The sequence below is a fragment of the Python bivittatus genome, unplaced genomic scaffold (genome assembly GCF_059951505.1).
Source record: "Python bivittatus isolate LINGU-HERP-01145 unplaced genomic scaffold, Pbiv_v1 ctg000480_np1212, whole genome shotgun sequence".
Classification (NCBI taxonomy): Eukaryota; Metazoa; Chordata; class Lepidosauria; order Squamata; family Pythonidae; genus Python; species Python bivittatus.
In genome coordinates, this window is record NW_028277075.1 from 50,575,597 (window position 1) to 50,603,459 (window position 27,863).

The window sequence follows — 27,863 nt, forward strand, 5'->3', positions numbered from 1 at the left end:
AGTAGGCAGATTTTATTTGTTTGTTTGTCAAATTTATATGGCCACCCATCTCACATGAAGTGATTCTAGGCAATGTATAATAAAACTGGCAATTAAAACATTCTATAAAATCAGTTAAAAACAACATAAATAAAGCAAGATCATGAGAGGGAAGATACTACATTTAATACAACCAGCTCTCAGGCTCCCTATTTCCAGGGTATCCCCGGGCTTGCTGATAAAACCAAGTTTTAAGGATTTTCCGGAAGGTCACAAGGGTTTGTGGCTAACCTCACCTCGGGAAGGATGATGTTTCAGAGGGTGGGTGACATGGCGAGAAAAGGCTCATCTCCTGGGTCCCATCAGATGGAACTCCCTCATGGACAGGACCCACAACATGCCCTTCATGCAGGACCTGATGGGATGGATAGATATAATTGGGAAGAGGTGGTCCCTCAGATAACCTGGCCCTATGCCACATAGGGCTTTAAAGGTCAACACCAGCACCTTGAATTGGACCCGGAAGCAAACTGGTAACCAATGCAGCTCATGGAGCAGGGGTATAATGTGTGTCCTTCTAGGGACACACATAACTGCCTGTGCCACCGCATTTTGCACCAGCTGAAGCTTCTGGATACTCTTCAAGGACAGCCCCATGTAGATGAGTTACAGTAGTCCATTCAGGAGGTGACCAGTGCATGAGTATATATGACTTTCTTGTGTGTGCAATGAAGCAACTTACCTACCATTGTCAAGTTTGTGAAGCTATTGTTGTTACCCTGTTCCTGAATGTGGGGTTAGGATTCTTGAAGTCAGCTGAATTTCTGGACTGTAGAGATTTTTAATTATGGTTGGCCTGAAGTCTAATACAACCCTCTGGGTTTCTGTGTTAGATGTAAAACAAGGACAAAATGCTTCACCTATCTACATCAGTCCTCTTAGCATAGGATAGAATAATTGAAAAGATTACCTGCTTTCAGTACTACCTGCTAAATCTCATGTAAACTCAGAATCCTGAGAGAACTTAGCACTAAGTCTTTGAGTGTATCTGGTTTTCAAATACAGAGATGAAATGTTTTCTGTGATTAGGTTCAAAACTAAATGAAATGATTGCCAGTTTTATATTTCCCTTTTCATTAATAACTGACTACATCTCTTTTTATTTATTTATTTATTTAAGCAGGCATGCATTCATCAACTGAGCTTTTTGTTACTGGAACCCTGCCAACATCTGGAACCTTTCCATCAACCTCAGTTTATCAACATCCCAATGCTTTTAGCAGTAGAAACTTTGTTACTACTCCTTCTCTAACACTTCAGGATACAACTTTTAGTTCAACCTCAAATGGGCTTCTAACTGCTCATGACCCTTTATTGCAGATCAAGACATCCCAAGGCACAGTTCCCCCTGCACTAACATTTGAACGTCTGGGCAGTTATGTATTAAGTACCAGCATACCACCACAGTCTTCAACATACCGTTCTGCTCAAGAGTCTGCACCGCATCTCCTACAGCCACAGTTCAGTTTATTGCCTTCATCACTTGGTGGAGGAGCTCAGCAGACTCCACAGGTGTATAGCTCAACTCTGTTTACTGGTTCTACTGCCTCCATTGAAAGAGCACTGCAGCGTGAATGTAGTGTAATTAAACACCATCAGCGGCCTTCAAACACACAGTCTGTTCAGGCACAACTGACTGGTTCACAGCATTCCTTACAGAACTATTTACCAAGCGCAACTGAAACTGATTTTCAGGATGCATCCCGCCAATCATCTTGTAGCCCAGCTGGCAATGCCACTCAGGTGAGCAGTAGTGGTCCACAGCAGAAAACCTCTCAGGTTTCAGTGGAGCTTGCTCAGTCATATGCATCAGCAGTTCCATCACCAGGTTTCCCATCTGTTTCCACTACAAAGGCAAAACAGTGTTCTACAAAGCAGCCACCAAGGTCAACAAAGACCCCTAAACCACAAAATCTAGCCCCTCCTGTACAGACACAAAGCTATTCCAAAATTGCACAGAACCAGAACTCTGTAATAGCTGGTCAAGCACAAATCTATTCTACAGCACAGCTCCCAAGTCTCTTGTCAGTAAGTCAGTCACAAAATTATGTTTCAACACAATCACAGAATGTACCACCTGTTAGTCATGCACAAGTATTCTCAACCATCAAGATTGAGAAGCTACCATCGTTATACAAAACACTTGCTTTTGCTGGGCAATCACAAGCTGCTACTTCTGATAGCCAGGCACTAACTTACTCTTCTGATCAACAGGTATTAACCTCAGTTTCAAATAATAATTTCTCTGGGCAAACAAGGGATCTTTCTTCAAGCAGCCAATCTCAAAATTATTCTTCTAGTCATTCTCAGGGTATGTCAACAGTTAGCCAGCCACAGATTAGCTATTCATCTCAGTCGCAGGTCTTGTCGGTTGTTAGTCCTTCAGAAACATTTTCTTCTTCTCATGTCCAGAACTTGTCAACTACAAGCCCTCCCCAGAATTATATTTCATTACATTCTCAGGTACAAGAGTCATCCTCTCCACAGTCTCAAAAATTTTTGCCAGTTGTACAGTCAACTCCTTTTGAAGTAACGCCTAATTCACCAGCATTACAGAACAACAGATCTTCCTCAGATACAAAGTCATATATTAAAAGGAAATCTGATCCTAATTTGTATCAAACATCTAAACAAGATGATCAGTTTCCAATGCATGATTTGCAGGCACTGCAGCAGCAAACATCTCTTGATTCCTCTCCTCAGAGACTTACTGATGGTGAAATTAATGCTCAGGATACAACTTACAAAGTTTCCAAAGCAGATAATCGCTATTCTCAAAGTGTAATCAGGAGTAACTCTCGTCTTGAAGATCAAATTGTTGGGCTTACTCTTCAGGGGTCAAAAAAAGATGAAACAATGGTTAACTCTGTGGCACAAATCAGCCATATTACTAATACAGTGAGCCATGATATTAAAAAAGCAACTAATTTACTGTCAACAACACAAGTAAATGCAGACAGTAAAGAGCTTAGCCAGCAGCAGTCTCTTATGCACAAGGTACATGAAGTTAAAGCCTCAGAGCAACAGGGTCATGTTGTTAGCTCACCACCTCAGCTTCATGCTCAGGCCATACGGCATAGCCATCAGCTGTGCCTGCCTACTTCACAGGTACTTCTAGAACCTGCCTGTGATTTACAAATGCTTCAGCAGTCAATACTGCAATCTGGTTTAGGATACACAAAAAGTGTTCCACAAGTGCAGCACATTATGAATTCTCAGCAGTATCTACAAGTGGATGGTCATATGATTCAAGGAAATGGGAGACATTCTCAGGAGCACCTCCATTCACAACACTCTGAAGTTTTGAAAATAAACATTTCTGAACCATCAAAGCCACTACAGCATCATTTGACATCAAAAGATAATTTTGGGCAGCCAAATCATGAATCTAAGAATCAGTTTGTTTCCCTTAGTTCTGTATGTTTCCCAGAATCTGTACTTCTCAATGATGAAAGGAATATACTGTCTAATGTAGATGATATCTTGGCAGCCACAGCTGCAGCTTGTGGGGTAACACCATCTGAATTTGCAAAATCAACAGCCGGTGAAGAAGAAATTCAGTCAGCTGAAAATGGGGACAGTCCTAAATCTCAGTTCCATACAATAGATGTCAGACACGTGACTCCTAGCTTTAGCTCATCACCTGCAATTTCTGGAAAGCCACTTAGTGTAAACAATGTTTCTTTAAATGGAGGTCATGTTACCCTAAATTTAACAGCAATGTCCACAGTACAGACGAAAGACAGGAATCTTGACCGACAACACACTGAGATTTCTGATCAAAGTATTCCTACTAGAGTTGCAACAGGTGAGATTGAAAGAAGGCAGGAACAGGTTTCTAGTCAGGTTAAGCAACAGTCCAGCACCAGGATTGAATCTGAAGCTAAAAATAATGTTCATGTGGATGGAACATTAAACATGAAAGATATAGACCTTATTTCAAGTAGTAGGACTCTAAATGAAGAGATTGCAGTGTCAAACACAGATTATAACATGGCAAGTGACAAGGCAGAAGCTCCACTGCAACGAATATCTATGCAGCATTCAAAAAGTGAAAATGGTAATAACACTGAAGACAAGAGCCAACTTTTACCAGAAGAGGACCTTCAGAAGCAAAAGGAAAGAGGACAAAATCAAATTAAAAATGTCCATGAAGTTGATGCAAATCAGAAGCAACTCAAAAAAAGTGGGCAGTGCAAACGTCAAAATTCAAGAGGAATTGATGCTAGCTTGCCTTATTCTCCTGTCCCTGAAAACTGTCATGAAACTTACCAACATCAAGAAAAAATGAGGCAGAAAATTAAAGAGGTGGAGGAAAAGCAACCAGAAGTTAGAACAGGATTTATTGCATCGTTTTTAGATTTCTTAAAATCTGGACCCAGACAGCAGTTTTCAGCACCTGCTATCCGTGTTCCTAATCGTGTGAGAAGACCTGTCACCCCCATTATTAGACCACCTTGTCAGTTGTCAATCTCAAAAGCTCAGACAGCAACAGTTCCTTCATCTTTTGATGGTTCTGCTGAAAATTCAATTAAAAACAATCATGAAGAACCTAAGATAAAGTCAGAAGCCCTACCTTTTTTTTCTTTTGATAAAGATAATGGGAGCAACAAAGATCACCAAAAGAGTGTAAATTCTCCATTATCAACATCTGATAGAAAGATAAAGTCAGGTAAATATTACTATGTTTATGATTAGATATATGATTTTAATTTAAATGTAGCTTTTAAACTAGTCCAATATTCACTCAATAAATAGCTGTCTCTGTTCTTTGAGTTAATGAGCATTTGGGTGGGTCAGAAATGTTTTGAGGGTAGTTTAGTTTTTAAGATTGTTGGAAGTGCATTTTGTCATTGAACCAAAACAGTTAATGAATTCACGTTATACAGATGATGCATTAAAAAATCTTTTTACAGACTACCTCAATTGCTTGTTTAAGCTGAAATCTCAATAATCTACCAAAATGAGGATTTTTTAAAACTCTACAAATAATTTTAGATTTGCCAATAATATAGATAATATATATATTTAGAAAGTTGTATGCAAATTTGTTTGCTTTTTTCATTTAGATATTTTCAGCACATAATTTTTCCATGACAAGGTCAAATAGGTAGATACATTGCTTTTATTTGAAAGGTGAGATAAATGTTAAGCTTTATTTTTTTCTTGTATCCTCTCCTGATTTTTTAACTGAAAGCAGATCTATGAAATATATGCAGGATCCAGAATATGAGACATCTGCTAATGTTATCAGGGCAGCTAATACTTTGCAATAACAATAACAATAACAATAGTAATAATAATAATAATAATAATATAATTTGTAGACTAAAATATTTGTGTTATAAAAGTGAAAATGAATTCAAATTCTTATTATTAAGTGCTTGTTTTACACTTCAGAAATTGACAAAACTGTTTCTCAAGCCATCACTAATACTATTGTAAAGAAGGAAGCTTTCCATGTGACTGTTACTGTGGCAGATGCTCAGGTGAAAACCTGTGTAGCACAATTTGAAAAGGAGAGTGTTGTTACAGAGCACTTAGCAAAACCACAAGCATTGGTCGCAATAGAAGGATATATTGAGGATGACCATGGAGACAGTGAAGGCGAAGGCATATACAGAGAGCGTGATGAATTTGTAGTGAAGATTGAAGATATAGAACCACTAAAGGTAAATCATCCATTTTAATCTGAATAATCTTTTATTATTTAATTGTATTTATTGTTAAACTACTGAAATACAAAAGAAAAATATCTGCATTAAATAGTGACTCTTTAGTGGAAAAAAAACCCTTAAATATATTATAGTAGCTGAATGAACTAAATATAACCTGCCCCCCCCCCAAAAAAATCCAGAAAGAAAGATTCAGGCAATAAGTATAAACACATCTAGCAATGTACTGCACCATTTTCTCATGTTTAGAACCCAGAGACTTTTCAGAAATATACATCAATACAGATATTCTCATACTCCTTAAAACTGGAAGGTGACTTTCTTTCCTGTTGATAGAATTATCCTCTTTGCCATACCCCTGGCTCAATAGAGTCAGAGCTCTTAATGAGATGACAGACTCCATGTTTTAGGAATAATTCACATCACATTGAGATCCTTAAATATATTTGTTCCCAAAATTATATTGACATATGATTATTGATTTGAAACCAAAACAAAGCTCTAACAGAGCATGACCAAATAATGTGTTAAAAAACCTTTAAATTTCTAACATCACCAACAAAGGAATCTAACATCCATCCCCTTTTAAACAGTCTTTGAGGGATTCAATAGATGTAAACTAATATTTTCTGATAAATTAATTTCATGTTTAAATCATAGGAAGTTTATTTCATATTTTTTAATATCTGGGACTATTGATTTTCCAAAATTTGATATTCCAATTCTTCCTTCCACAAACCAAATATATAACTGATAGTAACTTTCATTTCACCTTTTAATACCTTCTAAAATTGAATTGTTTCCCACCAGAATCTCTTAACAAAGCTAAAATTGCAGGTGCCTCAGAGAGTGCTAAAGCATCTGGACCATACTATATAATTAAGATATGATTTAAAATATTAATATCTGGTTTAGTCCACACATTCAAATAGAAATATTCCCCACTTTTCAAATTTGAGTTATACCACAGCATCAATGTTGCATGTGATTTAGGATCAAAACTATGAATATGCCTAGCAGCTTTCAAAGCAGGAAAAAAAAATCCCAGTTTAGTATATCTGAACCCTAAAACTTACCAGACTTGTTCTCCAAATGGACCCAAACAGGAAAATAATTGTAATAAATCTCATTCCAAAAAAAATATTGATGTTAAAAGCCCAGTGATGAAGTTGAAAATCTGGTAAATTAATAATATATTAATAAAGTAAGTTATGTGTAATTTATTAAAAAAAATACTTTTTGAGTAACTTATAAAAAATAATTCTCCAGTACGATGCTATTCATCTCAGTATCTCAAAAGTTTTATCTTTGGATAATACTGTTCTTTTCAAATAAAAAAAAGCCTTTTGCAGTTTTGCAAAAAAGATATGAGGCCACCCTGTTCCATAACAGGATGCCACCATTGACATAAAGCATTTTCAAAAGACTGCATTAATATTTTCCATTATTTAATTGGATACAGTTTGTGGATGAATATTTTAAATCTCAATTTGCACTTTTGCTGTCATTTGTTCCAAAACAATGAAAAAGAATATAACAAATAGGGTGTAAGAGATAGCAGTGCTGGGTTTACATATGAGGACAATTCAAGTTTAAAGTTCAACTTACTTAATTATGACATTGTATGTTGCAAAGTGCTATGGAATGTGTAAGGAATTATTTAAAATATTCAAAATGTATTCTGAAATTAGCTTTATTTGAACATAATTGTTGCGATGTATAAAAAGCGAATACTAACAGAATTGGTAATTTTCATTTTGGTCCTTGTAGACTGCTTTAAAAAGAGGAGTGGAGCCTCCAGCCATCTGGAAAGTTCAAAAGGCTTTGTTGCAAAAGTTTGTTCCTGAAGTACGAGATGGACAAAGAGAATTTGCAGCTACTAATAGTGTAAGTATAATTATTCAGCTTTAATCATATTATATTAACTGGTGAGATGGCTACACATAATATCAAAGATGCTCTCTCCTAGTCTTTTTAAATAGTATTAAAGTTTTTATTATGTTATAATTTCTAATATCTGTTTTTTTTATGGTCTGTTTTTATTTTATCCCACCCAGAGTCACATACATGAGATGGGTGGCTATATAAATGAAATTAATTAATTAATTAATTAATTAAACAGTTTTCAGTAGAATTGGGTAGGATTTATTAAAAATAGAAACATTGTCTTGAAGTATTAACAATAAAACTCCCCCAAAAGTTGCCACTAAGAAGTACTTTTTAATGTGATAAGAGAAAGAAATCTTAAATACACTGGGATGTAATCATTGGGCTTGTGCAGAACTTCGAAATGCTGCCTTGTGCCCCCCTGCACCCCCATAATTTAAAGTCAAATGGCTGCATTGCTTCACTTTCCTTCCTCCAGTCATTCCATTAGCCAGAAGAGGTTTGTGTACAGGAGTTACACAAGTGCAAAAGTCTTTTCTGGTGCTTCCAGCAGAAGCCTCTTCTGGCTAATAAGATGTCACAAAATATGCCTCGGACACATTACCTCCTCATCTCACCAATGAGAATGCAAGCTATTTGGCACACCCCTAATCTATATACTACTAAAACTCTCGTGTCTGTAACCTTCAACTGGGCAAAACAGTATGTCATAGGGCAAAAATTTTTGAACCAAGGTACCTCAGATGGGCTAACTTACAGAATGCATCCAAAATCCAGGACCCATTACTTCCCTTGGATTGAAATTTGGGGGATTTGTGACTGCTTCAGCACTGCTGTGCCACCGTGGTCATGTGATTGTCACGGGTATATCCCTGACCTCTTTCCCACCTCCCTCTGTTCCCTGAGCTCAATCAGTTGGCAGCAAGGCCCAGTGGGCGAGTGGAATTTGGCTGCTTTGGAAACAAAGCAGAAATTTGAAATCTCTTAATGGTGATTAGTTTGAGGGAAGGAGGAGGGAGTGACTTGGATGCCTGCTGGTAAGGTAGGGCTGGCTGGGGGGTGCTGGGGTTGGACAGGTAAGCCCTCTTCCTCCCTCAAGGGGGAGGGGGCCCTTGGGGACAGCCGGAATGGGGAGCAGGGGTGCAGTTTTCCCCACAGTCCACAGCTCCCTTTGTTTCACCTCCCCCCAGCAGGCCTGCAGTTCTGCAGGTCAGCTGAGGAGGAGGCGGAGGCAGCTTCACCAGAGCTCTCCTGAGGGTCATGAGGGGAGGGCAAATGGTGCAAGCTTTTATTATATGTGGAGAAGGAGAAGGAGGAGGGAGGGAGGGAGGTTTCTGATGCTCCCTGCCAGCTTCCCACACGCAAAGTCAATGGAGGAACCAGCAACAAGTCAAAAGTCACTCCCACTGCTTTTTTGCCCTTGGTCATTCTGTTTCTCTGTTTAGGTAAGGAAATATCTCTGAAATGATGACCCAGTGGGTCACAGGTTGTCTAATATTTAATAAAATTTAAATTAAATTAACTTGGGGTTTTATCCTGGACCCATCCACTTTTTGTGCTTTATTAATTTCTTCCAAGGTTATAAATTATTTACAAGGTAAGCATAATACATGTCTCTTTTTCCTTGTAGTATCTTGGGTATTTTGGAGATGCAAAATCAAAGTATAAACGAGTATACGTGAAATTCATAGAAAATACAAACAAAAAAGAGTATGTCAGAGTATGTTCAAAGAAGCCAAAAAATACACTTGTACAGTCTGCAAGGTATTTTATTTTAATCCATTTATTCTGATCCTTGATGTGTCTTTTAATTGTATTTAATTTGAGGGTAAACTGTATTATTACTTTTAAAAATTGATTTTAAAAGGCACCTGTTTCATACATATTATTTTAAAGATTTACTATCTAAAATAGTTATTGACATTTTATGCTGTAGAATAGATCTGAAAACAAACCTACCCTCATTTAGATTATTAGGAATGAGCTGTAAAAAGCCATGAACATTTCTCTGTGTTTACACATGAGAAGAGCTTTAAATCTTTGCTTTCCTCTTCTTACTTAACCAGTTTCCTACTGTATGTAAATTTCAGGAATCAGTTTAATCAAATGTGAAAGTAAAAGTTTTTACTCTGTTTGCTTGCAAAGGATAGAGAAAGCAAACATATAATCCCAAACTTGACTCATGGATTACATGATTTTTTTCCAACCTGTTTCTCAGAAGTGTTGCAACTACATTCCCAGCAGCCAGTGGCAATACTTCTTTAACATTCTGGGAACTGCAGTCCCAACAGATACAACAGCATCAGGTTTGTTGGAGGATGGTTTTTAGATGACGATCATTTTGACCAAATCAGTTCTCATTCTATCCTTTAATCAATATCATTTTCAGGTATTCATTTTTCTACAGGCCAATACTCTACAGGCCAATATTTTTAGGGATATCTTTCTGTTCTCTTTTAAAGAATTTGTTTACTCTTTAGGAAGCTAAAGAGTTTCCTTGCTAAGAGCACATTTTAATCTATTTATTTATATTTAGAGGTAGTCTTTAGTTAATATGGGCATGGTGATTTAAGGCTAGCCTCTAATGTTGCCTGGACCCTGTAGTTAGATGGTTTAAGCAATTATCTTAATGTACAGATAAAGTATGGAAATCTGTAAGAGGAAAACTCAAGAAAAAAACTAATCAGCTAAGTGGTATGAATTAGATTTATAAAGATTATATTTGTAAGAGTTTCTTTGAATTATTCTAACTTATAGAACTGTTCACTGTAAGCCAAGCATGAACATCAACAAAGTTCCTGATCCCCCGGTGCCAAAAACGATTACAACAAAAGTTTCTTCAGTGAAACCCAAAGCAAAACAGCCAAAGACAAAGGCTGAACCCCCACCAAAAAAACGCAAAACGTGGAAAGAAGAATTGCCCTCTGCTCCTCAGCTGCAGAGTGATGAGGAAGGTAAGCGTCCCTATATCAGAAGAAATTATGAACATCTGTGGATTTGCATCATTTCCATTGTTGTATTGTCCCATATATTAGTCACGATTTATAAGGAGGTGCATTTTTAATATTAATTCTATTTTAATTTCCCACATTAATTAGTACAGTATGACGAACCCTAATGTAAATATGGCAGTTGTGCCTTTTTTCTACATATAGAAGTGGGAATGGGGGCTACACTCCCTAGCGCATTCCCAGTGTCAGGAGCCCCAGCATCTCTAGTTATTTGCTTGTTGATCCCAGTGTCTGCAAACGTATGGAGCTGCACATGCTCCAAACAGCCCAGTGGCATGAAGCACCTATATGCTTACAGCTGTAGTGTATCAGGAAGCCTCTTCCACTGTCATGTTCAGTACAGAGTCTGAAGGGCAATGTGTGCTATATCCCGTTGGGGGGAGATGGGCAGCATACAAATTTAATAATAAATAAATAAATAAAAATAAAAATATCCACTCCAGTGCCTTGGGCATATTTCTGCTCCTGTTCAATATTTAGTAAATGTTTGTAGCAACTTCTTTGCAGAGGAAACTATTGAAAAAGTCACACAAATTCCTAATTTGTGTTTCAGAAACAATGTGTCCACAACATTGGTGTCTACTGTTTAGATTATTTAAACATTAATAATTGGCCTCAGAAGTCTTTAGTGTGGATAATAGTTAATTTTTGTCAGTATTAACAGCACAGTTTTCAGCTATTAGGCAACTGTGGGTCTAAATTTCCCAGCCAAAGTACACACTTGGAGGAAAATGTTGTAGTAAGTCAGGTTTACAATGGTGACATAAAAATAAAAGTAAAACTATACAGTAGTACAAAATTAACCCAGTAGTTTCTATGGTTGGTTCATGTTGAAATTACTTTCCAATGTATTTATTTATTTAAAATATTTGTATGCTGTCTGATAAGCTATGTACTTCCAGGCTGTGCATAATGTTAAATATGTCTTCAGTATAATCTAAAATATAATAAAATATGTGATGTAAAATAATAGGACTAATAAAATACATAACCAGTGGCCATGACTACTGAAACAGTATCCACATGAAGTATCAAATATCAGTGTGAATATACAGTAAATATTACACTCAGTCCTAATTAGAGTAGGACTGAACTTCTCTGCAGAATCACTAGAGCAATAATCAAGCTAGTGAAAATATTAAAACACAAATAAACACTATATTTCTTTTTTTGATATTTCAGACACTGAACCACCAGCACCTATTGTTGCTCGCTTTTTAAACACCAGAGCTATGAAGGAAACATTTAGGAATTATATGGAGCTGCTTGTCAGCATTGCCTTGGACCCAGATACTATGCTGGCATTGGAGAAGAGTAATGGTACAGTGTGTTAAATCTCTTGTTTTTTAAATTGTTTACCAAATTATGACTCTTGTTTAAAAGCTACCTATTGGTCAAGGATCTGTATTATAAGTACATTGAATGGAACTTCTGAAGCTCCCAATCAGTGTTTTCCAACCTTGGCAGCTTTGAGATTTATGGCCATGCTGGCTAGAGAATTCTGGGTACTGAAGGCCACACATGGTTACCACAGTTGGGAAACAATGCTCCAGATGTTAGTGGCAGGAAGCCTAATAAGGTCCACTATTTGAAATAGGAAAAGGACTGCTACTTTCTACTCTACCTGCCATGGCTGTCCCTCCTGCTGTACACTTCCTGAACAGATTCCTTCTCTGCTGATACCAGAGCACAACTTAACTCCTAACCAACAACCAGTCGGTCATTTTCCAGCAGTTATTTGGAAATGGACTCAGTGTGACATGTGAGTGCATCCTACTCAGAAGTCTAAATTTGCTGATAACAAGACAACAGTTAAAACATTACTCGGAAACCCACAGATGTAAAATACGGAACAGTAACAGGAAAAAGCAATAATTAAAATATTGAAAATATTCGATAGTGGTTGATGAAAATTGTTAGTGACGCAGACCATAAAACATTGATTATATAATGGCCAATTGTTGTTGAGGAATCATACTTTATAAGATGTGTTGACTTTAAGCTTTCTGTTGCTGCTCATTGAAATGGACAAGCTACTTGAAAATCTGTGGTCATGACAAAAAGAATTGATATCTTTAAAAGTCTAAAAATTAAATATACCAGAAGCCACAGAGGTGCATTTTTCCCAACAGTGAAAGCACTTTCCATTCTTTTTAACAGCAAAAGTGCCTGACAAGGTGCTGCCAAGCTTAAATGAAATCTTATTTTATTACATGTTTTCTATTAATTTTCCACTAGTAACAACCCTTAGGGCAGAAATTCTGAAGTTGTCTGAACTACTTTTAATGCATGTACCAAGATGCTATGTTAACAGGAAGTGGACATACACATTTGAGCAAGAAAACCAAATGCCTTATTGCTAAAAATTAGAATACTGTAATGACAGAGTATTATTTATAAACAGAATAAGTGTGTGAAGGCTAGATCCTATGACAACACAGTTCAGTGATCTTCAGGTTGAGATCACTAGCATTTACAGCAGTGCTTCCCAGCTATGTGAAAAGATCACCCAAAAGATGCAAGACTACTTGTGACTTAATGGTAGTTAGAATACTTAATGGCACTCATGAACTGTTAGCATACCATCAAGATTGATTCATAAATAGGCTATATATCCTAGACTTTTATAAGTTTTGTTTGCTTGGACTTGAGGTGAACTCTTTTACTGGGAGAAGAATCTATGGGACTTCATATTTTATACATTCCCTTTTGAGGGATGCCAAAATGAACCTGGGGTGGGTGAACCATAATACATGTTTACACATTCATAAAAATACATGTCTATATGCATACAGAGACCTTTCAGGATTCACTGAAATATGCCTGGCCCAACAGTGAAACTCTTAGGGATGGGCAGAACTTTTGGTGTTGCCACATCAACACCTCTTTAAAGAAGCTGCTTCTTTTCCTGGGCTCAAGCAGTAGCTAATAATCCCAGGAAAATATGTGTTTGAGTTAAAGAGGTACTGATGGGAAACCTGTGCCCATTCTGAAGGACCTTGTTGCATCCCATCAGCCTTAATTCTTAATTCCAATGTATAATTTTCCTCTGTTCACGCAGCTACTCTGCAAGTCTAGGAAAAGAAACTGCTTCTTTAAGAAGGTACCTGTGTTGATACCGAACTACCATTTCAGCTCTCAGTCCAAAGTGCTGCATAACCCTAAAAACTCTTATTCAAGTTAATCCAAATCAGTTCCTGTTACTCTTAACGCAAATTAAACTTTGCAGGCTTATGTACTTTCATTCAAAGCCATGCACAGTATGCATGCAAAAGACAGGGAATTAGGGTTTTAATAGAACTATTCAACAGATGAGAATAGGAAAAATGTATGTAGCAGATTAAAATTTCTTATAAGAATAGCTAATGAAATGAAGAAGTAATTAGAACCTCTTTGTTCTGTATCAAGTTCTTTACTGAAAATAATGTTGGGCAATGGCAATGCTAGGCCATGTGTCTGCTGATGCAATGGTATATGTGAAAGAACACCTGGCTTGTTGAGTACTCTAGATTCATTATGGTTTCATAGACAAATGGTTGCTTTTATTAGGATTTTCTTCACAATACTTATTTGGGTATTCCTTGTAAGCCTTATGAAACTAGGGGATTTAGGAATTTTGGGCAGAGTTCATTGTTCATAAAGTACTTAGAAAATTATTTATTTGAGAGATCTTGCTTTCATTTTCTGTGTTAATCATTTACATTTGAGGTCCCAAGAATTTTGGTCAAGCTAGCTGGTAATTCAGCTACTTGAGCACTGAAGCTACAGCAAATGCCAGAACCTAGCCAACCTTAGTTCATCTCAGAAGAACTAAACAGAATTGCACCTGGTTAGTACTTGCATTAAGGCCATCAGAAAGTATCAGGACAGTAGGGTAGACTGGGAGGTTGAAACAACTTATCAGAAGAAGACAGTGGCAAGCCACTTTCATATTGTTGCTAATAATATCTCTGTATGGTCACCAGGAAACAAGTTCAACTGGAGGAAGTCTTGATCTTACTATATTAGCATATTTTATTGTGTTTATAGTATTCCTTGTCCTGTACCAAATTGTTCCCTCTACTTTGGTATGGTATACGTAGGTTGATTATAGATTAATAAAGTAAAGGTAAATCTCCAAGTTGAATTTGTCCCTGGTGACTATATGAACATGCCCTTTCAGTTTTCTTGGCAACAGCATGGAAGTGAATTGTCCTTGCTGTCTTACAAGTATCTCTTGGAAGTCTCCTATCTGCTTGACTTCTGAGCCCAGACAAGATTAGCCAGTGTGCAACTGATACAACATACCTTCACTGTTGCAGTAAAGTAAATATTTTTAAAAAATATTTAAAATATTTTTAAATCTATTCACACTATCTGTATATTGAATTAAAATAATAATTCAGTTTTATGATACAGCACATTTTATGACATCTAAACACATGCAAGTATTGTCTACAAATAACAAACATCACATTTTAAAATTATTTTATGTTGAAATATGTATTTTGGGCATAGCTACAGTTGTTTTGGTGATTGAGTTTGCTAATAAATTGATTAAATAAATTATCTATTTATTAATTTAACTTATTTGAATAGAGATAGTCCTAGAGCCATGAAACATAATACATTCAGTAAAAGGCATCTGTTGCATTTCCTTTTTTAGATGAGCTGCTTTTGCCTCATATGAGAAAAATTGATGGCATGCTGAATGACAATAGAAAAAGGCTACTTTCCAAATTACGTTTAGAGCGATCATTCAAGGTATCGATAATTATGTTTTTTTCCATCATTTGCCATTCTTCCATTAATTAATATCTTTATAGAAATTGAAAATTAGTGGTGCAAAGCAAATAAGCCACTATACAAATTTCTGTCATATTTCGAATTTGCTACTCCCTCTGAAAAAGTCTGTATTTTCAAATGAAAGGCAACATCTTTTATAGATCAGTAAGTAGAACATAAATCTATATTTACCTTGAAACAGGATTGCTTCCAGAAATTTTTAAGGAACTGGCTGACAGCAATTTTTTTTGTCAAGATTAGTTTTTACGTTGCTTTTTATGGTTTTTTAATGGACAGTTGAGTTCATCAGTTGAGCCCTCTCTCCCAGAAACTCTGGGTCTTCACCCTTTGGCCCTGCCTCCTGCTTTGGAGTAGTGGTTTGGTAGTTCTTATTGCCACTTACTATTTTCCAAGTGGCACCTCATATAACATCCATTCTGTAACATTGGTGTGTTAGAGAGTTTTCATAACCTGTGCTTCCTTCATGACAATTAAAAGCTAAAAATGCAAAAAGTGAAATAATTTCATTAGGGCAGCCTCTTGACCATGAAACACTGAAGTGCGCAAGTGGCTTATTCAGCTCTATCTTCCTTTTTGGGAGGGATCATAAGAAATAAACAAAATCAAACTTTGTTTAAAAAGAAGAAAAGCCCTTATTTACTTTAAATATTAAAATGTAAACATTTAGAGATAGACAGGATAAATCCAAGAGCTGTCTGGATCATAATAAAACAGCTGTTTCAAAGAAACATTCAAAAGAAAGTACAGACCACAAGATGGCACTGGTCTGTTTACAAATAGAGCAATTCAGCCAGTATCTCAGAAGAGAAGCTGCAAAAAGATTCCAAATAATATTATAAATTACAAGAGTAGTGGAAAGACAGTGTTATTTCCTCGTGCATAACCTGCAACATTAATATAATACCTGAGATAACACACAATTCCTGAACTTATCCGAGAAAATAATAGAATAAGATTTAACTAATTGTCAAGCATCACACAGAAAAAAGAAAGGCGGTGGGGAGGAACTAATGCAGGTTCCTGGCTAGACTGGTTATCTATTTCTACTGAAATAAGAGTTTTCAAAAGCATACATTCTCTGCTTCATTTGTTTGGATTTCTTGTAGCTTCAATAGAGATATTGAGGAGTTAGTAAACCCCCACTTTTTCTTCAACCCCTCCATGCACAGACATCTGCTGGAGATCTTTCCTTGAATTTTGCCCATTAATTTTAAAATAATGCCAACATCTCTTCAGCAGAGGAAAAGATTGGGGTAATCTGACTTTCTGTGTGACCAAAAGACGCTTGTCATTTGTGGGTGTGGATTTTGTCTAAGCCTATCTGACATGTAGACTGGCCAGCTGTGAAAGTCGAACTGTTTGCAGCCTGCGTGTTCACAACAGATTTTTTTTTAATAAAAAGGGTCCTAGTTTAAATCTTAATGCATTACTTAGACATGCTTTATAATTCTGTTTAATGTGTAATCTACTGCTTTTATAACTTCCTTTTAAGGCTGCTTTGGAATGTTTTCCTGAACTGACAGTAATAACTCGAGATTCTAAAGCAAAAATGGGAGTGAATGCAGTTTCTAGAATCAAAATGAATGGGAAAGCTTATAATAAGAAAACACTGAAGATTTCTAAAACAACCACAAAATTAGCACAGGTATGTGTATGTAGTTTTGTTTTTTGTTTTTGCCGTATTTCTGATGGAATGCTGATCTCAAGGTTTTCTTGATTGCCTTGAATGTACTTTTAAGCAGTAGATTAGGAATAAATACCTTTTCCTTTATAAGATTTAAAAAGCTAAATTACCAGTTATTTTTTTAAAAAAACTTGAATTTTCTTTCTTCTTTATCTTTTTTAAAGCCAGAGAAATGTTTTTTAAAAGATAGCAACTCCTTATGGTTGAGCATCCTTACTTGAGAGGAAATGCCAGTATACCTAATAATTAAACATGAATAGGATTCCTCTGTAAAGGTCCTTCCTTTACTTGTTAGTTATAAACACACCTTAGACTATAATTTCTAAATTTTCTTCCTGTCTCTTTGACTGCCTTTACCTGGATACTTTTCAGCCGATTTGTATTTACCACTATAAAGACTCTTGCCACCATAATTTTCATTTGAAAATGGTAAGTGTTGTCTCAGAACATGATTCTAGTTGATACAGTAAGCAACCATGCTACAACTTTTAATCTCTTGTGTTAAATCCATAGTGGTTAAGGCACCAGGCTAGAAACCAGGAAACTTTGAATTCTAGTCCCGCCTTAGGAACAAAGCTAGCTGGGTGATCTTAGGCCAGTCACTCTTTTTCAGCCCTAGGAAGGAGGCAGAGGCAAACCACTTCTGAAATCTTGCCAAGAAAATGCAGGGGCCAGTCCAGGCAATCGCCAGGAGTCAACACTGACTCAGAGGCAATACATACATACATACATACATACATACATACATACATACATACATACATAGAAATTTTAAAAATTGTAGCTTCTATAAAACTTAGGAAAACTTTCTTCAACAAACACCTATTTGATAAGAAGGATCAATCCCATATTTAAAAGTTCAAATTGATGACTTCTTGTTTAAGAAGAACACATAGCATTCTGTGCATAAATTCCCCTTAAATAATAAAGGCAGCAGTTCTGGTCATGGAAGAACAGAGCAAATAATTGCAAAAGGAGCCAGTTCTTCTAGCACAGCATTAAATTACACCCAGTTATTTCCAGAAAAACATTTCCTGGAATTTCATGATTACCAGTTGGTACTTTCTTCAAATGAACAGACATGGAAATCCACAACTAGTTTTTTTTTGTTATTATTAGATTTTTATCCCGCTTTTTTTTTTTAATATTTGGTCAGCTCAACGCACATACCTAATACTCCTGCCTCCTATTTTTCTCACCACAACAACCCCGTGAAGTGGGTTGGGCTGAGGGAGAGTGACTGGCCCAAAGTCACCCAGCTGCCTTTCATGCCTAAGGGAGGTTTAGAACTCACAGTCTCCTGGTTTCTAGGCCAGCACCTTAACTACTACACCAAACTGGCTCTCTTTTGTACTTACAGTATTAGGAAACAAAAATCTGATTAATGGAGAGAAGATGTTTTTTTACCCTTAAAAATAGCATTCTGAAAATCAGAGAAAAAAAATCAGGACTCAAAATTGCTAATGTATGAGTAGTAAAGTAAGGGACTTTACTGTTAATTCTCCTAGAGTCCAAGGCACATGGGCAGATTGCTCTCTCTCTCATGTTATCAGGAGTGACAATTCTGTGATTACAGTTGCATCATGTCTTAAATAGTCTTGATACTCAACTATTCCCAGTAAGAAATAGGCTGAGAAACACACATGGAAATAAGGGCACAGACTGCAAGCAGTCAGGTTCTGTATGGTAGCTAAGTATGTACAAATCTATTTTCAACTCTCTTGCTTTATTTATTACTCCATTCTTAACTATTGCCACAGTAGCACACTTTAAAAAAAAAAAAGCAAGAGAATGTGTATATATTTTTCTACTTAACTTTTATAACACATTTTTATAAAAATGAGAAATGTGTTATATAATTCAGCATCCAAAGAATATAGAAAATTTAGATTGGGTCCGTTTTGTGTAAATATGTAAACTGAATAACATTTTATACTATTCCCAATAATAATAGTTATATAAGTGGAATGTATGCTGAGTCTTCTCATATATATCTGACCTGACCCAGCCTAATAGTGCAAGAATTCCTCCCATCCCCTTGACTTACACAATAACCTAACTTACACAACGAATAGTGGCACTCAATGTGTGTCTGCATATTGCATGGTGTGGCAGTGATCTAAACTGAATTACTGTCCCTTAAACTGGGCCTTACCCTTAGCACAGTGTAATGAGCTTCTACCAGTAGTTTTAAATCAGAGATACAAGGGCATCCCATGCAGTTCCAGACTTCAATTTCAATTTAATGGGTAAAATCCAAGTATATAGTTCTGCTAATAAAAGTAGGTTCCAAAAATAGAATGGGAGAATGTTAATACCTCTTCCCCCTATATCTCCCTACTTGAAGTTTTCACCAATTTTGATGGTGTATAAGAGAAGGAAAAGTCCCATCACATGAGTGGAAATCTCCTCCCAGCTCACATTTTTTTAATGATCAACATTATTCGCAGACTTACATGAAAATATTATATAGGAAGCAAAACACATATGCATAAAGTATACTTCTTTCTATTTTCATGTATGATATTATGCATGGTCATAAGTAAATTTTTATATCTTCAAATAAGTATTAGCATCAGGAAACTTAACTGTATTTGGTTACTAGTGTGGTTAATAAATATTTGTTTCTGCAGGAGTTTGCTGTAGATCCAGAAAAAATACCATTGTGTTCTCTGTATCATTCACTCCATCATTACAAGTATCACATGTTTCTCAGATGTAAAGTAGAGGTGAGTCTTTCTCTAGTTTATGTTATTTATTGTATTCATTAGTGCAGTAGAATCAAAATAAATGCAACAGTATCAAATAACAATCAGATGAAGATATACTGTTTTCAGAAGATATTGAGCAGTTTTGTATGTAATAATTTGAATAAAGTTTTGCAGATTATGTATGGTTGTAAAAAAAGAGACCCAGTTTGATGTAGTGGTTAAGGCATCAGGCTAGAAATCAGGAAACAGTGAGTCCTAATCCCACCTTAGGCACGACGCCAGCTGGGTGACCTTTGGCCAGTCACTTTCTCTCAGCCCTAGGAAGGAGGCAATGGCAAACCACTTCTGAAATCTTACCAAGAAAACTGCAGGGGCTAGTCTAGGCAGTAACCAATAGTCGACTTGAAGGCAGTCACACATATAGTTTATAAGTGTCTTGTGTCATGGGAATGCAAGATACTTAATACCTACTAAATTTGAATGAGTGCACATCTCCAGGGCGAGGTAGATTGGATCTTAGAGAACTGAAAGATGTTACTGATGATCTTGTTGAATCCTGTGTTTGCTATCTTGAACAATTCTGGAGAATGTGTGAAACTGACCTGGAGAAGAACAAATGCCCCTATATTCAAAAAGGGAGATAAGAGCACCCAGTTGGTCTGATATTACTACCTGGGATAATTCTACAGCAGATAATAAATTGGTCAATCTATAAACATCTTGATTTTAAGATAATATTTATTCAAAGTCAGAATGGATTTTTCAAGACTAGTATCTTTCAGTGTTTTTGATCAGTAACTTCTGTAATAGATTGTGGGAATGGTTATAGACATAATATATTTTTATTTCAGTAAAGTATTAGAGTATTCTGATTACCAAACTAGTTAGATATTGGCTGAATGTCATGACAATTAAGTTGATCCATATCTGGCTTGAAATTGTTACTTCAGTTTCTTCATTAAACTGGAGTTTGATCCTAAGCAGTATTCTTAAACATTTTCATACATTAATTGGATGAAGGAATGGAGTGTATGGTGATCAGAGTTGCAGGTGAAGTAAAATCAGGTAGGATAGCTAATATATTTGGACATAAGAACAGAATTCAAACTGAGCTAAACAAAGCATTTGTTTGAAAATAATAGAATTAAATTGAATAAAGACAAATGCAGAGTTCTTTAGGAAAGAGGAAAACATGCACAGATATAGGATGCAGTGTTCTGGTTTAATTATAGTCCACATGAATAAAAGTGGACTCATATTAATTACAACCAAAATATGAGTCAGTAGTGTAACATAACTGATAAAAAGGCAAAGGCAATTTTAGGTTACATTAGTAAAAGTAATTTTTAGTAAATTACTTTAATTAGTAATTTAGTTTTTACTAATTAGTAAAAGTAATTAGTAAAGGTAGTTTGTAATTCATAGGAAGTTATAATACTGTGTCCTGTGGTGGGTTCAGCATACAGCCTGTTTCAACTCAGTAATTCTATGCACAAAGCCTTTTAGTGACAGTTTTTCATTGTTCCTTATTTTCATAATATTTCACAAAGTTTTATGCTAATGACTATATTTTAGCGTTTGTTATAGCAATGACTGAGGGTGATTCCTGTACATTGTACACAGCTATCCACAGGCAGTTAAAAGATTCCCCATATAAGTGCAGCTTTCAGAGACCTCCATGATGGTTACCCTATCAGTCCATCATTCTCACTTGCACTATAATTAACGTCTTCCCCTATGCCAGTGTTGTCCAAACTTGGCCACTTTAAGATGAGTGGACTTCAACTCCCAGAATTCCTCAGCCAGCATGGCTGGCTGGGGAATTCTGGGAATTGAAGTCCACTCATCTTAAAGTGGCCAGGTTTGGACAACACTGCCCTATGCTATTGTGGTTGTGCTGGAGAATAAGATGCATGAGGAGAATAATCCTTACTCTTCTCTAACACTTCAGTGATCAGAATAGCCGTGAAACGGACAAGATTATAACCTTCCAATTCCAGAAATCCTGATTTGATATGCATTTTATATTGTCAGAGCCAAACCCGGAGACCGTGAATTCTAGTCTCGCCTTAGGCACAAAGCCAGCTGAGTGATCTTAGGCCAGTCACTCAGTCTTAGCCCTAGAAAAGAGGCAGTGGCAAACCTCTTCCAAAAATCTTGTCAAGAAAACTGCAGGGAGTTGTCCAGGCAGTCGCCAGGAGTCAAGTCTGACTCCAAGGCAATAATAATAATAATAATAATAATAATAATAATAATAATAATAATATATTATAATAATCCCACCTATTAAAAATATTCTAAGCTTCTGCTTAAACTGTAAAATTTAAGAACATTTTGAAATTTAACAACAAAGCAGCCTTTTTTTTTTCTGAATTCACTATTTCTCAAGAATGTTTTGGAGTTCAACCCACAAATCCAAACTGCATCTCTGAATTGTCATTGTCAAGATGTTACATCTACTCAGGGCTTGGCTGCTTGCACGGAAAAGCAAAATCTGCATTCTACCTCTCCTACAACCTGACCCATAATAAATGCTCCATACTTTCCATGAAAAGCTGTTTCTGTCTCGGTGTTTTTCTTAGGATTTATCCACTTGTTTTTGCACTGTACTGGCCTGATTCTTACAGCAAAGCTATCAATGCATGATGGGACTTGGGGGCAGGGGGTTCAGTTGGCTTGTTGCAGAGCCTGATGGTGATTAAGGCTGAGAGAGAATTACTTGTCCAGTGTCACCCAGCTGCCTTCTGTGTGTAAGGTAGGACTAGAACCTGGGTCTGCCCACTCCTAATCCAGCCCTTAGCCACTACACTATGCTGGCTCTCATTCCTCCTATCTAGTATTGCAGTCAATATATTCCATCCCTTTTTGTTTTAAAAACTTGTCATGAACAAATTTTCCCATTCTACAGTAAACTTGCTCTCAGTCCTATGGTGTAAGCATGCATGTGGTTCTGATCTTGGCATTGTACTAATGCAAATTTAGTATAAACGGGAAGGGTTTGTTTCTTAGTATCTATTGAAGCTTCAGTGGTTTCCAGCTTGAGTTCCATATTCTGACTGGGGACAATGAGAGTTGTGATTTAACAAGATCTATTAAAAATATTGGGGATCCTGCCTTACCAAGTATTGTAATAGTTCATTAGAACATCAGGAAGCATACGCAGAAGATCACTGAATAACCATGAACTTTATTTATACTAAGGCTACCTCTGTCACCAAGTGCAGTATACTCTCATAGACACTAGGAGAATGTATGCTTACATTGTTAAGGTATTAGACCTCTGAGTACTGGGAGAAATAATAGAAGACTAACTGTGTGCCATTTCCTTTGTTCTCTCAATAGATTTCTTCTGTTCAAAAGAAGAATGCAGATCTAGGTCAAGAGGAAATTGTACAACAGTGCATGAAAAATATAAAATGGATAGAAGATCTCTTTGAGAAGTTTGGTGAACTTTTGAATCATGTTCAGCAGAAATGTTCCTAACAAATATTGACCCAAATCTCACATTTTTTTTGTTCTGTCCTACTCATCAAAACAAAAGAATAGGCTAATAGGCTGGTCATGCCAAGCTTTATTCTAGGTCAAAAGAGATCATGGTATTCTGGGTTCCTTGGATTCTAATGAGAAAAAAATTATGCTGCCAAGCAAATGGAACTACAAACAAACCTGCATTTTTAACTTGGAGAATATTTTTTCCTATTTTGTAAACTCTTGTATTGAAATAACTTAGGTTTATTTTTGACAAATGATCAAAGCATGCACTAAAATATATATTTTGGCTATGATTAAAATAACTCTTTAAATATCATGCCATTTTTTTACTCTGAACACTAGGAAGAGTCACAGTGGTAAACTCTGTCTGACATCAAGTAGAGTCTTGAACATTTTGCAGACAAATCTAATAGGACATGAATTACTGTATGTGAATAATCTCCATCCACATTCAGAAATACCATTCTCCTTTATGGACTCCTATTACTGCTGTTATGTTCAGGAAACTGGACATGGAGTTGGTGCAATCCTATGACTGCTATTTTGTGACAAATTATATTATAATAAAAACAATTACTTTAATTATTTTCCCTGGTTCTTGAAGAAAAAACATATTTTCCTTTACATTTGTGTTCTTTATTTTTCCCCTTTGGAAAAAAAATCAATTGTACATTTTATCTCACAAATAGTTGTATTTTTCAGAGAGAAAGTATTGTGACTTAAAATTGTTTCATGTACCTTTGTAATACACTTCCAATTGTTTTCTTGTTCATTTTATATATTTCATATTGTAAGCTATGTATCTTGAGATAATCTCTTCGTTTATACAGGTTTGCTTCAGTGTTAACCATGAATGAGACATATTAGACTTCATAAGTTTGCTTTATGTATGGTTATATTGACACACTGCAACTTATTTTCTGACACATGAAAGGTGATTTTTGTCTTAAAATTGCTCGATTAATAGAAAATTTCAATAAACAGCTACTACATTTGTCTTCAGGAAAGTGAGGATTAGTAATTGACCAGGCGATATGCAGTGTTGAAAACAACTGATTTTTTTTAAAATTTTTGTTATTTAGAACTGGTAATGGCAGAATTGTTTGTTTCTTGGTGCCTTTTCAGAGTCTCAGACATCTTTGATAAATGACTTTCTCTGCTGAATTATTTTCAGTCAGAATCAGTAGTCCCACTTACAAATGGGCTAAACTTGCATCAGTAGGAAGGGGTTTTTTATTTGCCAACAGAATGCCTTACCTCAGCCATTGATTCAATATCTGTAGGTCTTGTTATTTAGATTTTGTGAAAAGATTGAAAATATTGTACTTTCATCAAATAATATATAAAAACAATTCATTTCTCCTTTCACTGCCACTTAGTGCCTTAATTTCAGCCAAGAAAGCAGGTTTCCTCATTCACTAGCCAACCAGGATATTATTATATGTAGCAAGATGTATTTTCTTTAGTTGTACATATGTTCATGCACCTTAGATATGTAAAATACAATGAAGGGCTGTGTTCATGAGCAATTAAACTAGGATTTCAAAATATCAAAAGAAAACATTTTGTTATCTTAATATCTATGTTATGTTGGACAACCTCTGTATTTTTCAAAATGTGTTTTAGTGTTATTGGATGTAGTACTTCTCATTTCATTCCTCTGATGGGTTCAGTCAAAATATTGATAAAAATTGATAATTGGACTTAAGATTCTACTACTGCACTTGCCTTGAAAAAGTCAAGTTCTGGTACTATGACTGTAAGACTGAGTTAACACCTTGTGCTAAGACATGGCTTGTTTTAGCTATGATTTTGTTCCATAAGTGACAGTGGCTGAGTGTACACAATTCTAACTCATAAACTATGGTTTACATGCTACAATAGCTACATTCACAGATCACATTAAGCCAAAACAAAGAAAATTATCTTATGGTCTAGCACAATGTGTTAATTCAGCCCAAACGTGCTGTATTTCCACTACTGTAGAAGGGTTAAAGACACATAATTGCATGGTATTAAGACTAAATCTTGATCTTCTGCTTAAGAAAAATTTGTGGAATACATCTGGTGACAAGCAAGAAACCAGTACTGCTTGAAAGTGTGGGAACTTCAGCATATGCAATTTACTAGAAATAGATATACTTCATTCTGACTTTAAAATTGCAGTCCTATACTCATCTGGATCCAAGTCCCATTTACCTACAGGACTTCCTTTTGGATAAATCAGTAGGACAGCAGGGTAAGAATACTGTTCTGTATTAAGAAATTAGAACTTTTTTTTTCTGCTATAGATGCAATAGCCAACTTAATTGGGGATGGGTATTTAAAGGAGGCAGAGCTGCCATATTTATTTCCAAAAGATCAGAAACAATTTGCAATAGAAGGTTTATAAATATCCAAAAACAGCTCTTCTATAACCAATTTAAAATATATCTTGACAAAGGCTCATGTATAAAAGATGTAGGTAGAGTATGACTGACTCATCAGTTATAGCACATTCTAAACTAGCAGTCAAAGAACACAGAGGACTTAGTTGATAGTACTTTAAAAAAAGATGAATGTGTTATTTTTAAATTAAATATTTCAAAGGTCTATCATTTCAACTCCTTACCATCAGTTCTTAAATCATATTTGAAATTTGTATCTGTTTAATGAAATGAAGAGGCTCTCAAGTTCTAATTTCAGACTGCAGTCTTACAATTGCTTACTGAGAAAAAGCTTCATTAAAACCAACGGAACTTACTGATATGTAACCTATACAAGACGTAGATTTCATAACACTAGTGCTGTGTCAGATTTCTATTTTATTCTTAGGGTGAGTAGATGGCAACTGTCAAAAGATAGGGAAGCAGCTTCTCAGGATTACAGAAGTAAATATACAAGCTTTTGTGTTTTGATAAATCAGTGTGTTTTTTTTTATCTTAACATGTTTCCCCATCAATTAAAATGACCTCAGTGTTTCACACAGAAACTTTGTACAATATTTGAGGAGATTGTTCTAAATTAGTTTATGCAAAGCATTGATGAGGTCTGTTGGGTTTTATCATGGAAATTAACATGTATTTTGGAAGACACCTGCTTTGGATGGCATCATATTCTAGGGATAGATTTGTGGTGTTTCAGGTACTATGACCCACAGTCATTGAACTTTTTGTTGAAAGTCATAGTAAGTTTAATGGGAACTCCAGTATTCACTTAAATGTATAGCAACCTGTCATACTAGACACCATTTGTGTTCTGAAGGTATTCAGTGCAGCAATTTGAGATAGCAGCAAATGAAAGGACAAATTTGTAGCAAGAATCAATTTTATTTTCATTCAATTAATTCAAATTTAATTTTTTGCAAGGCCATTTATTTTTATCCCACCTACATTTGGGGCACATTACTTAGAAATTTAAGACTTAAGTACAGTCCTTAGTCTGAAAAAATGTTTGATATTCCTTCTTTAGAGAATTGCCAGCAGTGTCACAAAAGTAGAGTATCTGATATGTGTACAGTTGGTGCATCACCTAAATGTTGAAATCATTGGGACTTGTTCCAAATTAATATGTTTGAATACAATGTTTTTTGTTTAAACTGAGGGTCTGAATGATAAATTTTAGATACTGTGTAAGATCAGATGAATATTTAACTTTCTCAGAAGTACATAATATCCTGTTTTCACAATTCGTTAAACTGTAACATTTGAATCTACCCTCCGGTATAATTTAATCATTGGTTTCAGTGACAGAAATCAAATAAATTGATGTTCCGTATACAACTAAATTACTACAACTTTATCTTGGCATTTCAACAATCACTGTTTTGTGTTCTGAATTATAAAAATGTGAATTATTTGATGTTTTGATTCCAGATTTTGTTTCTATCAACAGAAAAACAACTGGGGTGTATAGCCTTCTCCACCAAAACACAGTATCATTTTCCTTTTCCTTTAATAATATACGTTTAAAAGGAAACTCATAAACTGTCTTCCAATAAACAGTTGTCATAGAGAAAATATTTTTAAATATTTAAATTTTTACTACTATTTAAAGTAATTTAAAAAATGAACAAGCCAAAACTCTTAGGAAACTGAAAATCAACCTAGTCATTTATGATTTTGTTGATGACGGTGTTTCATGTCATATACTTACATACGTTTTTGTATATTATTATACAGTGCACATACTTTATCTCTTCCTATTTAAGTTAATGCTCACAATTGCATGGTAATACCTATCTTTTATGTACTGCAGACATGTAGGCTGGGATTAATGAAAGATACTTTCTAGTCCAGTTTTCAGGTGGTCCACAATAATGTACAGACTTGTGACTTTTTCATATTTTTTTGTATTTTTGATTTGATGTTACTAAATTCATTAAAGTGAAAACAGTTTTTCAAAATACCGGGTATTCTATTATTAGTTAGTGTGAAATAATTGCAATGTCTGAGATAAATGTGTTCTATTCATTAGGGGAAAAAACCCTGTATTTTGTTAATAGGACGGTCCAGATCTTTTTGTGTGTTTGTTTATTTACAGGACTTATATGGCCACCACCTATCTCATACAACGACTAGGCAGCTCAACAATTCATAAA

The 27,863-nt window shown here is 35.6% G+C and overlaps 1 protein-coding gene across 2 annotated transcripts in view; it reads left to right on the forward strand.

The window, feature by feature from the left end:
• QSER1 (glutamine and serine rich 1) overlaps positions 1–27,650 on the forward strand; it is a 46,600-nt gene extending 18,950 nt beyond the window's left edge. The window contains exons 4-13 of one of the 2 annotated variants that reach the window (XM_015887860.3): positions 1,160–4,711; positions 5,440–5,711; positions 7,485–7,601; positions 9,232–9,365; positions 10,359–10,555; positions 11,795–11,932; positions 15,258–15,355; positions 16,890–17,042; positions 19,715–19,810; positions 23,135–27,650. In XM_015887860.3, coding sequence (XP_015743346.1) covers positions 1,160–4,711; positions 5,440–5,711; positions 7,485–7,601; positions 9,232–9,365; positions 10,359–10,555; positions 11,795–11,932; positions 15,258–15,355; positions 16,890–17,042; positions 19,715–19,810; positions 23,135–23,275 — 4,898 coding nt within the window. In that variant the 3' untranslated portion in view covers positions 23,276–27,650. The remainder of the gene's footprint in view (positions 1–1,159; positions 4,712–5,439; positions 5,712–7,484; positions 7,602–9,231; positions 9,366–10,358; positions 10,556–11,794; positions 11,933–15,257; positions 15,356–16,889; positions 17,043–19,714; positions 19,811–23,134) is intronic. The other variant, XM_007426992.3, reaches the window with a different exon arrangement.
• Positions 27,651–27,863: the final 213 nt, after the last annotated feature.